Genomic DNA, 13,140 nt, shown 5'->3' with positions numbered 1-13,140 from the left:
ATGTATGTATGTATGTATGTATGTATGTATGTATTTTGCAATTTTGTATCATTATCATTCAAATATATTTGAACCCACTTAAACACCAGATTTTATAAAGCTGAGTTTCACTGGTTTTTTTGTTATCAGAAGTGCTTGTAATGAAACATATAATCATGTTTTCAAAATGCAGAATGATCAGTTGCCATCTTTAACAAAGCCATGATAATAAAGTATATTGCAATGCAAAGCCCAAAAAATGTCAACATGAATAGTTTTAATGATAAAATTTTAACAAATGTCCTAATTTTAAACAGATAAAAATCTCCTTTGCTGTTTTAGATTCTAAATTTGAAAGTCTAGTTTTGTGACTTGAATCTAGTGTACTATCGTGACGGTGTAGCCCACGATAATATTTCTGGCGCCATTAGAATCATAGTTTCTTAACATTTCAGCCAACCACCGTTCGGGTCCAATACTAAGATCACAGGTAGAGGATAATTGTTCACGTCAAATCCAAGCTTGAAGTTAGGGACAGGATCAGTGGTCACTTCAAATATTCGGTTGACAGGAGCATCGCGGCGTTCACTGCAGACATGATTCTGATGAGTCAAGCAAAATAGTCTTATTGGTGTTCGTCATTTTAGAAAGGTTGGACACCACTAATTGGAATGGTTAACCAAATAGAAGGTCATCATCTTTGCAAACACAGGTAAGACAAAGCTGTGCATCCATCTGCTTGATCGCCGGCCGGAAGCCGTAAAAATTTTGATATGTCACACACTGGAGTCGAACAAGACGTACCTTAACCCCAAGCTGATGCTCGACAAAAATTTCAAATAGTAAAGCCAAAAAACATATATAATACCGGCTTCCAGAAAATCCTCAAGGTTCTTTCTGAATTAATAGTTGGAGAAGAGTGCATCTTCATAATCAAAATCTGCATCGCAGAAAAGGAAATGGACTCCGAAAGTCGCCACACTGTAAGATTGCTATAATCGGGTGCCACATTAAGCACAGCCTGTGGATCATCGGGCAGAGATATATGGCAGTCTCCCAACTCTTAAGAGACCACCTGAATGCTATGGCGATTCTCCCCTTAAAATACAGGAGCTCCTTCATCCAAACAATCGATGAGAATGGGAGTGGTATAGACTTGCCTAAAGTTGATGAGATCCGATCGCACCTCAATTCGAGACGATATGCGCTACATAAATATTCACCTATGGTAATAGGGGTGTTGAGCTGTTATGAATTTGTAATGAAACCCCATGGTTTTTGCTGGCGATCTGTGTGTCAGCTCTTGACAAACCACGGGAAAGAATCTCTTGACAAACCCTAAACAGGGCTTGTCAAGAGATTCTTTCCCTTGGGTGATCACGCTGACCTGAAAAATGATCTCGATAATAACCCAGTACTTCAGCATGTTCTGTGTGTTCTTTCTGGAGAAGTATACCACCGTTTCGGTTTAGGTACAGCTCCGTTGACCTTAATGTTGTGCACCGTTTAGCATGTTGATTTAACTTGTCCAGCTGGATCCCAGGAATGAGGGGTGAAGAAGCAGCGCCTCGCTTCGCCAGCTTTATCGTTAAACCAGGCAATAAAGCGCTCCGAGGTATAGCTTAATGTTTTCAAGAGTTTCGGTTTTCCATCTCGTTGTTGAACGTTTTTTGCACGTCCGTATCAACAGTGTAGAGATATGCCCAATATTTTTTTTAAAGAGCCTTGAACTCTTCGACAGTAAATTCCCAATCATAAGTGGCGGCGTTTACGCCTAGCTGATTGCAGGCCGCTGCCGCACAAGGTTGGGTATATAGAGTGTGATAACGCTTTGAAGAAGATTTGTACCACTTTTCAATGACGCTGAGTAGGCTCGATATGATGCCGATAGTAATCGGTAATCTTTTTCGATAGTAATCGGTAATCTTCAGCGACCTTCTCTATTTTATATATCCACTGGAAGACTATCTGGAATCTCAGGGTAGACCTATCCGTAGCTGATAGTGTCGTTAGTGTTGTCTCTGAAATCACGGATGATGCAAGCGTTTTTATGGAAGGTACGGTCATGAGGTTGTGCAACGCTGGGTAGAGTCTCTCTCTGACCATTGTGTGTTAGTTCTGTATGATCGGTGTTATTCTTCACCAATTGAATTGGTGGTGTTCAACATTATATCATCCTAGCTATGAGAAAGCATCAGGTACACTCTGTTTTTAACAGCGGTCCAACGCTGAATCCAACGTTAAGTTGTTCAGTTCTGCCTCGTGTTCTTCTGAGGACTTACCTGTGGGTAGCTCGATGTCTGGTTTTGGCCATGCTTACCGCGAAATTTAAAGCAATTGTTATAAATAACCGATTTTAGGGGTTGTTCTACTTCCATGGTGGAAATATTTTGTGGAAGTAAAAGATCAGTATGACATTCCTATACGCCGGCCTAACGTGAAACCAGCGTTGATGTAGACTAACGGTGTCTCAATATCAAAAATCGTTATTGGGCAGCCTGGAATACCATTTGTGAATATGGGTGCCTCTCCCTCTGTTTAACATCTGGTATTCCCAAGATGACATTAGGAAGTGGTGTAGTTAGCTCTTACAGAACTTTTTCATTAAAATCTGGTGTAGGATAGTAGTGTTTGCCACCCCCAAGATAACTACCATCACTAACGTTTTGCGGTCTGCTCGTTAGACATGGAAGTGACACATCCATACACTCAGTACAAGGTTTTATGTAGATCTTGAAGTTTACAGGTGGGTCTATGTTAGATCCCCGATGACAATCATTTCCTCAATATATCTCACTTTTTCTTCCCCTCTTACACACCTTTTATGGTTCTAATTACATTTGTCGGGCAATGCGTCATCTGTCTTCATAGCGAGCCATCGCAGCTCATCTTTAAGCCTCCCCTTGACTCATATTTTATTCAGTTCAGGCTCTGAAAGCCTGGGACCAGGCCCAGTTGGTGCTAAAGTAGGAGTGGTCGGTGGCACTCTACCTAGGCTAGTAACTAACCAGCCTATCGTAGTGGCATAGGGCTCTGAGGTAATCCATGGGCTAACCTAGGAGTACCTCAGAGTCTTACCCTTGAAACTCCAGGTTGGCTGAGCAGGTATATATTACTACTACTCGTTTCCTAAGGTAACTTTTCTTCAAAAGCTTTCTTTACAATATTATACTCTGGCTGAAAAAGAGGTTTTCCATATACCATGGCTCTATTATGACCAAGCCATCCTCAATTAAGGAGTAGATTAAGTATTATTTTTCAATTTCAGATTTACCAATACTTAAACCTCCAATACTTCTAGATAAAAGCAGAATACTTTGGGGTTTGTTTAAAGACTCATTGCATGAATATTTCTTAATCTTCATTTCTTATGTAGATAGGATAAGTTATAAATTTTAGCTTAAATGAGAACAAAAATTGGTCAAGCTTTGTTAGATAACAATTGTCTAAAATTGATCTTTTAAAGCAGCTAAATATCAAAAAATAATTATGGATTACCATCTTCAAAATAGCTACAAATATCTAAACTATCCAATATGCTAAAACACATGGCAAATACAAAGTAATGATCAAGTATGATGATTAAATAATGATATTATGTTTGATGTAAGTATGATGATTAATTAATGATAAGGTGATGACAATAAAATGAGACTGCGTTTAAAAGGGCATAACTCCTTTATTTTAAATGATTTTTTTATAGTTAAAAATCTATTAAGTAGAGAAATTTTTGAGCTATCAAAATATATATTTAATTATCTTCTATTACTCCGTTTCTACGAGTATTATCGATTCGACCTTTTACCGATCCCATAAGGCGTTGTATGGCAGTAAAGTCGATCTTATTCAAGCAATACTTTATTCCATTGCAAAATTGATCAATAGTTTCTGCTTGCCAGTTGTTCTTGTATACTTCTCCTTTCAATTGAGACCAAAAGTCCTCAATAGGCCTGCATTCAGGTACTTTGGGAGGGTTGTCTTCCTTTTCAAAAAAATCGATGTTATTTTCTCTGAAATACTCCACTGCCGTTTTTGCGTAATGCGATGTTGCTAGGTCAGGCCAGAATATGTTATTGTCGTCTAGTTGATTTGCTTTGATGAAAGGAATGTCTTTTTTTGATGCACTCGCTCAGGTATAATTCTTGCTTGATTGATTGCTTAGAAGGTACAAAAAATGGTATAGGAATACCTTTAGCGGAAACGCAAATCCAGACCATCACTTTTTGCTCTTATTTTTCAACTGGATCTTATTTTACGCTTGTCGGTGTCAAAGCAGTGTTACTTGAGTAGAAATTTTGGTTTCCGTTAATGGTGCTATGCTTCAAAGTGAAATAAGATTCATCATCAATTATTTTTTGTATAATCGATTGCATCTGGTGCTTATTTTGCGTTTTTGTGACTCTGTTCTTAATGGAATCTTTGTTTTTTTTGCATTTAATATCTGTGTGTTTCTTCAATGTTTTGCATATAAAGGACTGACCGCACACAAATTTTCTAGCTGCTTGTCTTTGTGAGTCGCCATCCTTGTGGTCAAACATGGTCTTCAGCTTGGTAATGTTCTTTTTCGTCATTTTTTTTGCGACTCGACCACTTCCTTTAACTCTTTGAGTTTCGATTCCATTTTCTGCGCGTTCAATTACGGTATATGATTGCTTTTGGTATTTTTTCTGCTTTAAAATGACAATAAGTGTAATATTTACCATTTTGCTTATTGTCCATGTAAAATCCATACACATGTTCACGGAGAAGCTCTTGCAAAGATTTGTTTATTTTCATTTAAAATCGTTGAAATTTAATTACTTTTTTTTTCTTTAAAACTAGAATAAATTTGAAATAAAATACATACAAAATATATATGCAGCTAATGGCATTAGTACATGCAGATTTAAGTTGAACGCAGTCTCATTTTTTTGTCATCATCCGTTATTTTGTGCATATTTGTGTTTTGTCATCATCCGTTATTTTGTGCATATTTGTGAAAGAATGAATTTGATAGAAATTCTTGGAAGAATAATTTAGTGCTGTAAAATATTTCTTGTACATATAAATGTTAGTTTTGAATTTAAAAAACAGTTTTACGTAAAAATTAAAAAATAAAACCTTTTACGCTGTTTTCTATGAAAAAAAAAAGCAATTGATTCCATGTTAAGATTTGAACTTCAAACATATTTAACCAAAAAAAATTGTGACGTAATAATTAAAATAGTTGGATAATACTGCGCTAAATTAAGTTTATTTTTATTGCATCAATTCCTTTAGTTTATTTTCATAATTAGAGAGAGCTTTTTCATAAAAATCCAGATCTTCAATCAAGTTGTTCTCCTTGCAGTAAGTAACAATAAACTTGTTTCGAGTTAATCCAATCATATTTGAGTATAAAATTCTTGCTTCGTCATCCAAAGCACCAAGCAAAGTAGGATTACTTAGGTGATCCCTGGTTGTATTTAGCATCACCAAATCCAAAACGTGGAAATCAATATCTTGTATATTTTTATGATAGAATTTTAAAGCTTGGAAAAAGCCACCTCGTAATATAACTTCTTTTTCATGTTTGTAAAAAGAAAGTTCCTCCACATTCACTGCGCTTATGGTGCTTACAACACTCTGCTTATACTTTTTGCGATAAAACTGCAAGAGTTCATCATCAAGATTCAACACGTGGATTTTCAACATCAGTGGAAAACTTTGCAAATTTTTTTTCAGTTCATCTTTTACAAAGTTAACAGCAACATCCAAACTAAGACTAGATGACCACAACCCAATAGGAATAGATATGTACCTTTTGTCAGCAGGGTGACTCATTATTTTCTCAAAAGCATCAAATATATCTTTTTGAACAGCCATTCCTCGATAAACAATACCCTTAAAAGATTGATATTTTGGATACTTGTGCACGTAGTTGTAGAGGTCAATATTAATTAATTCAATAAGAAATACAGCGTTTAAGATCTTGTCGTTATAATTTACTGATGACTCATCACGAAATATATTAATAATAATCTTAAAGATTTCCCTAAAGCCTTTATTTGTCGTATACGTGTGTACTACATCAAACTCATCTTTGAGAGATAGAAATTCTGTAGTGTTTTCCTCAACATCGCACCAATTACGTTTACGTTTAAATATCTTTTCTAATTCAGGATAAAACTCGCCATTTTGCTTTGTCAAAAAACTTATTAAATTGTTCATAAACTGGTCAAACTTCTCCCAGTTGTTGCGCAAGTAATAAATTGATTTTCTTACTGTTTCCACCCGTTTAAAAACAAGATCTCCTTGATAAAAAGAAATGAGATCATTAAGATCAGAACTTTCACATATTTGACTTTTATTGGTATCCACGAATCTTTCAGAGCGGGAGTCATCTTCTCCATCAAAGAATGGCTCATTCATGTTTATATAAGAGATTCTTCTAAAAACAATGTTTTTTTAGTATTAAGCACTTTATTTAAAGAGCGTAGGCTAAAGTCCAAACTTAATAGTTAAAAGTTTCCTTAGAAATGTTGTAAAAAAAATAAGCAAGTTGCTTTTCACCTCTTGTGAAAATATAAAATATTTAATTTTGTAGTGTTGGGGCCCTGCAAAGAAATCTTTCACAACAGATAGTCAGAAGTAATTCTTAAGATGAAATTTTTGATATCTGTTTATTGAGTCTCCTGCAATTAGCAAAATTATTTTGTTTAAGTTACAAGTCTCTAGTTTCTTTTTTAACAAAAATGGTTGAGTAAATGCAGCATCTTGTATATATTTATTTTTTTCACTAGCAACAGTCTATTTTTTATACGGCCGAGTATTTTGCAAAAATCATTTTTCCTACAACAACATCGTAAAATGATAACAAGTAATATTAATTACAACTGCCTTTAACATTTAAACTGTTTTCTATTTTGTCTGTGTTAATGCTTTCATTTATAAGTATTAACATATGTTTCTATGTTAATACTAATATTAACGTTAGTATTAATATAATTAGTTTTAGTATTCATATATACAGCTATTCACGAAAGTTTAAACGATTGCAGAATTTTCAAATCTAATCTTCGGTTTTTCTTGAATAAAAATCTAACGGAAATAGATATCAAAATAATTATTTTTCCAATTTGGTAAATAGGTTATTTGTTAATAGAATAAAAAAAAAGTAGGTTTTTACTCATTACCGTTTACTCAGAAATTTCATTAAAAGGTAGGTGATACAAACTAAGAGGTTTCACAAAAGTTTAAACGATTTTATTTAGGATCAATGATTTGCTAATTCATTGATAAATCCGCTGCGAAATTTTTTTTCGCAGCGAATTTATCAATTAGTTAGCAAATAATTGAGTAGTTTTTCAATCAAAAAACTGATCACAACATCATCAGGTAGATTTTAATTCATTAAAAATCAACTTAAAATATTGTGAATTTCAAGTTAATTTCAATTGCGTGCAAATGGGTTGAAAATCAGTTTCTAGTGACATCAAATGGCAAGTTATTGGTATGGCGCGGACAAAAAATCACACAAACGTTCAAATAGGCAAAATACTTAACATTTCTGAATATTGCGTTAGAAAAACCATCAAAACCTGGGAACTTACCAAGGACGTCTCCGACATGCCGCGTACTCGGAGACCATCCAAACTCAGCAACCGTGACAAAAATGGTATATTCAGAATGAGCAGAGAAAACGCCAGACTCAGCTACAAAAAGCTAGCACAAATCTTCAATGAGTCAAAAAATAATCCAAAAGTTAGCAGAGAGCTCGTGAGACGAACATTGTCGGACAAAAGTATTGAAACGTACATAGCTGCTAAAAAAACCTATTCTTTCGATCACGGATAAACGTAAACAACGAGTGTGGTCCAAAGAAAGGCTGGACTGGTCTGTAGAACAGTGGGCATAAGTTATTTGGAGTGATGAAGTTAACTTTCAAGTTGTAAACCGCAAGGGAAGAATCAAAAGATATACAACTGAGAAATATTCAGACAGGTTTTTGCAACATCGTCGACAAGGCGGTGGAGGTTCGGTTGGCATCTGGGGATGTTTTTCTTACAAAGGTATAGGCTTCTGTGAGCTGTATGAAGGCCGAATTAATCAATACACCTACAAGAACACATTGGAAACGTGTTTAGTTCCATCAATCAGACACTTGTATGGCAGAAGCAAGCAATTCATCTTTCAACAAGACGGGGCTTCAGCTCATACAGCACACTCAAAGAATATTTTTTGAAAAAAATGTTCAATGTGATGCCCTTGTGCCCTAGATCACCAGATCTCAACCCAATCGAAAATATTTGGTCTTGGATCGACAATCAACTGACATACCATGAAATTCAATCAACTCAGCATTTAAAGCAACTTTTGAATGAGTACTGGCTGAAGGTACCTCGCGTAATGCGCATGAAGTTAGTTGAATCAATGCATAAACGAGTTTATCTTTGCTATAAAAACAAATGAGGACACTTCAAATATTAATTTTGCTCTTTTTTTCATTTTTGGTTTGAATGTTGCAATTCGTTTAAACTTTTGTGCTTCTTATTTTTCGTGTAAGATTTTTTGTAATAGCTTTTTTCTAACTAAATATTAAAATTTTTATAACATGTTCATTTTCATTTTAAAGCTAATTACTTTTTCTTTAACAAATAAAAAAAATTAAGTCGATATCATTTTACAGTTTTTCTTTATTAAAAAAAAACCAAACATACTTGACAAAAATTCTGCAATCGTTTAAACTTTCGTGAATAGTATATACATATATATATATATATATATATATATATATATATATATATATATATATATATATATATATATATATATATATATATATATATATATATATATATATAATGATAATTATAATAGCAATTTAATATTAATAATAGTAATAACAATAAAAATGAAACACATAAATATATAACTTATTTCGGATAATAAATTTTCACAACTTTCTCGTAATGTCCTCCTTCAATTTTTTTTTTCTGCTATATATATATAGACCTACACTTTTGTTTTAAAATATATAGTTTCTTCCTATTGCTCAAAAATCTGTTTAGTGGTATTTAAAAACATGAAAATTGGTATTTTTTAAATGTCTAATGTTCGTGCAAATTCTAATAGTTTATTACTTTAAACTTTTCTAATAAATACAGATTAGTACATACAATAAACATTAAAAATAAGTGAAGCACAACTTAGATCAATGAAAACGGAACTTTTTATGTAGAAACTTTTTTATTAATACTGGAATTAAAATGAATCAGTCGCTAAAATATTTATTAAAGAATGGCTAAATTTTTCTATATAGATATACAACTTCCAACAGGCTTGGATATTCTTCAATATTTAACATATAACCAACAATGTCAATCTGCACCAAAATCAAATATCATTACTTGTCCCCTTAAAAAAATTTTTCTACATGTCAGATAGTTGTTGTGAATGTATTTTGTCTAAAATCAAGAGACCTGGAATAAAGCTGAATTTGATGTGTTATCTGATTTATGTTTAGTTAAAAAACTTTTTAATTTGCATAAGTCCTATTCCAACTTGAAAAAAGAATGCAAAAAGGGGAACTAGCGTTGATTTGGCTAAACAAAACGAATTTGAGATTGAAATAAAAAAAATTTTTTGGGTTGGTAATTCTAATCTCAATAACATGATCAAGAAAGATAAAAAAAGATCACTTAAAGACAATATTAAAGATCTAGAATTTCTTGAAGATCTGGAAGAGGAAAGAAAGTTTTTTATTGGTTCAGAGGATATTAAGTAAAGAAAAAAGGTATTTAATGCTTTTAATGAGCTACTTTAGCTCTGGTTCAACCTCTGCTAATTCTGTTTTCCACTAATTCTACAATTAAAAACTAAAACTACAATTTTTCTGTAAATTAGGCGAAAGAAAGCATCAGGAATAAAAATCGTTCACAGCCTAATAGTTTGAGAGATGATGTACCCAACTTTGAACTTATAGATACAATTCTAAGCAATGATTCTTCAACTGAATCTTATTTCGATCCAGGTGATTGGTATCATTTAGAAGTCTCTGAAAACCCATACACAGTAATTCCAAATACTCCAAATGATACTTTTGCTGGTAATGTTTCGCTTACTGCTACAGCCTGTGATATATCACCAAATGTTTTACAGAAGGTAAAAAATGCAATTCTATATCGATCAGATGTTGATCTTAAAGAAATTAAAAGCAGTCAGTCTACCGCACATAAAAAAAACAAAAAAAGAAAATGAAAACATGGGAACAATTTTTAGAAGATATTAAAGTAGCCATAGACGCATCTCCATATCCATGCATAATTCATTTTAATCGCAAGACCTTGTTTGAGCTAAACAAAGGAATAATATTAACGAGGGATAGAATGGCTGTTTTATTAACATTAACGGAGAGATTTACCTACTTGGAGTACCTCCACTAGCGTCTTTCAAGGGTGAAGATCAAAGAATTAATTTTTCTCTTAATAGTTGAATAGGACAGCCATCAAGGACTCTAATGTTAAATCCTTGATGACATTTTTAACTAAATTCCTGCAATTTAAAAGTGTAAAGAATAGTCTCCTAAACAATTCAAATTTGAAAATTATTTAAATAAATTAGTAATTAAAGAGGTTTAATATTTTTTAGGCAAATAAGGATTTGGCAGCAACTGCTATATTTGGAGAAGATTCTGAAACAAATATGCAGCTGAATTGTATTTGCTCAATTTACTTAATAATTGACTTAAAGTTTTAACAATTCCAAATATTCCACGTAGCTATTCATCCTTTCTCATAATAAGAAAAGTTGTGTTCAAAAAAATATTTGATTAATGATAACCAAATGGTTTATCTCATTGTTTACTTTGAAATGAAACCATTCTGGACGGAAGGCTGGAGCGCCAACAAAATTTAATTGAATTAATAAGAACAGATATATTAAAATCTTTTTATATTAATGGTAATAGCAAAAAAAAGAACCTTATACACAGCATTGCTATGCTGCCAACATTCTTACAGATTAAACTACTGATGCGGTCGGTAATAATAAAAGAAAAATAAAATAGGTCCGTCATAGATTTTAAAATAAATTGTAAGAAAAAATTTTTAAAAGCTCTTTTGGATTGCTGGACTTTAATGATTTATCAAAAACCTTCGAATTCTTACTATAAAGTCACCCCCCTGAAAATCATTAGAGGGGAAAAAGCATCATTAATAAAAAATCAGATAAAAATCTATCCTAGCTTTCCCAGAAACAAATGAAAGACAATTTTTTTGGGAGGCTTCATTTGAATTCTAGACGCTTCCTTTATAACCATTCGAAGCTAAAAGAAAGAACAAAGTCAAGTTGACAGCTTTACATACTTTACAAAAATGGTTGCAAAATAAATCGAGGAAAAATACAAATATTGTTGGGGTTGTTCACCTGCCTTCCTAACACTGCTCTTTATCGGTTGAGTGTTCCAGCCTTTATCAGATTATCTAGTATTTGAATTGAAACTTGTTTATAAAACAATGACTTTGGGATGCCTTCACACGTATCCTAGCTCATTTATCCTGTAATAAAGATTATTGCTCTGAGGAGTTGAAATGCTACTACTTGGAAGTTTAATTGAAAATCATCGATCGAAACAAAATTTGATCGAAAATTGATCTAAAATTCTTTGTGCCGAAAATTGATCGAAAACTGGAAGTTGCCGAATTTAACATAGAAACAAAATTATTTCTATGTTAAGCTCGGCAACTTCCTGTTTTCGTGTTTCGAGTCAAACTTTCATCTTTAATTATTTTTTATAAACCGAAACTTTTTAAACATAAATTTGTTATCCGAAGTTTGGCCTTTTATCCAGCCTAAAAATCCAAGCAAATCGAAGTGCATTTTTCAAATCTCATTCGTGAAGTGGGAATGCTAGTTAAATCAAAAATCCGTTGAAAAGATTAAGGATAAGAGATGCAGATATTTATTGAGCTGACTCCTGATCTATAGTTTTTTCATAAAAAAACAAACCTTAATCTTTTTTGCGTTAGAGACAACTATGTGAGTTATAATCATAGTTTCACTATGTTGCTTTTTATTTCTCTTTCGAAGCGTTTTTTTTTCTTGCAATATTCAAATGATTTGTCTCATAGGAATAAAGGTAAATCATTTTTTTTATGCTAACAGAAAGAAAACACTACTTACATAAACTAGCATAGAGTTCTAGAGAAAGTAATAATAAAGAATATAAAGCAAGAATGCTAGCCATTAAAAACTCTAGCTTCTCTTTACACTTGAGTTACATGCTAATTTAGAGTGGTAGATATATAAAAAGATTAAACATGCTATTCGACAAGGCATGGCTTAATTTCAAGCAAATGTTTTAGCTTCCGCAAGACTTTTACATTATTCAATTGCTGGTGTTTCGTTTGCAAGGAGACATTTGAGTAATGTAAAAGCCTAGCGGAAGCTGATTGAAATGTTAGCTGCAGAAGTTTTGAGATCAAAGCATTTTTGAAGTAGGGAGAATATAAGTACTAATCAGTTGTTTTTAGTTCAAAGTATATGTATGGTAAATTTTGAAAATTAACTTTCTTGCAAATGTATTATGCACTAAAACGAGTGTTTTTTGCAATGATTGTTCAAGATGCCTATATGTTAAAAATATTAATGTTTTAGACTTCAATATACAATTTTCTTATTAAAAAAATTATTCTTCTTACATGCTATTGCTTATTTCACCTGTAACGGCAACTTTAAAATTAAAAATAAAATTTAAAGTTAATGTCAGCCAGAACAAACCATTCCAGATTCATTAAAGCATTCAAGCACCATAAAGTGAAATATGACGGAAAAACGCGATAAGAGTATAATTACTATTGTGTTCTTTTAAACATCTTAGCATTTTCAACTTAGCAGAAAAATAAAATGTTGACGCCCTCTACTTAATATCTTTATTAGGAGCAGGAGAGGTGGTAAAATATCGTTGGTAGAAGAGCAAGTTTTTTTCATTGCCTCATATTCTTTGCTCATGTGTAAAATATTGATTTTTGGTTTGGGTCGATAAACAACTATGATAGGTGTATGCTTAGATTTTGAATGAAAATCTTCCTAGTATGTTAAAAATTCAAAAAACATTTAAACAAATATTTAAAAGAACTAAATATGAAATAAAATTAAGTAAAAACGTAACAATTTTAATTAGCACCCAAATAACAAAATTTA

General features: G+C 32.5%; 1 protein-coding gene and 1 pseudogene across 3 annotated transcripts; one reads left to right on the top strand and one right to left on the bottom strand.

Moving 5' to 3' along the window:
- Positions 1 to 3,753: 3,753 nt before the first annotated feature.
- Positions 3,754 to 12,250, bottom strand: LOC149885457 (uncharacterized). 3 transcript variants are annotated; one of them, XR_016454675.1, is made up of 3 exons: positions 12,121 to 12,238; positions 11,365 to 11,495; positions 10,835 to 11,263 (listed from the first exon to the last, which is right to left on the bottom strand). XR_016454675.1 is itself a non-coding variant. In XM_090094695.1 (2 exons), the coding sequence occupies exon 2, from the start codon at positions 6,367 to 6,369 to the stop codon at positions 5,218 to 5,220; it is 1,152 nt and encodes a 383-aa protein (XP_089950821.1). In that variant the 5' UTR covers positions 6,370 to 6,388; positions 12,121 to 12,250; the 3' UTR covers positions 3,754 to 5,217. The 3 variants fall into 3 exon arrangements, 2 of the variants coding, with proteins under 2 accessions (XP_089950821.1, XP_089950823.1); XM_090094695.1 differs by lacking the exons at positions 10,835 to 11,263; positions 11,365 to 11,495 and adding an exon at positions 3,754 to 6,388 and having other exon boundaries at positions 12,121 to 12,250; XM_090094697.1 differs by lacking the exons at positions 10,835 to 11,263; positions 11,365 to 11,495; positions 12,121 to 12,238 and adding exons at positions 3,754 to 6,388; positions 7,551 to 7,768.
- Positions 8,347 to 10,432, top strand: LOC149885458 (uncharacterized; annotated as a pseudogene).
- Positions 12,251 to 13,140: the final 890 nt, after the last annotated feature.

Source organism: Hydra viridissima, unplaced genomic scaffold (genome assembly GCF_058129835.1).
Source record: "Hydra viridissima isolate aposymbiotic clone 2 unplaced genomic scaffold, HvirCarnegie_v1 scaffold_8, whole genome shotgun sequence".
Lineage (NCBI taxonomy): Eukaryota > Metazoa > Cnidaria > Hydrozoa > Anthoathecata > Hydridae > Hydra > Hydra viridissima.
The sequence above is the reverse complement of the archived record's forward strand: the minus strand, read 5'-3'. Positions and strand labels throughout refer to the sequence as shown.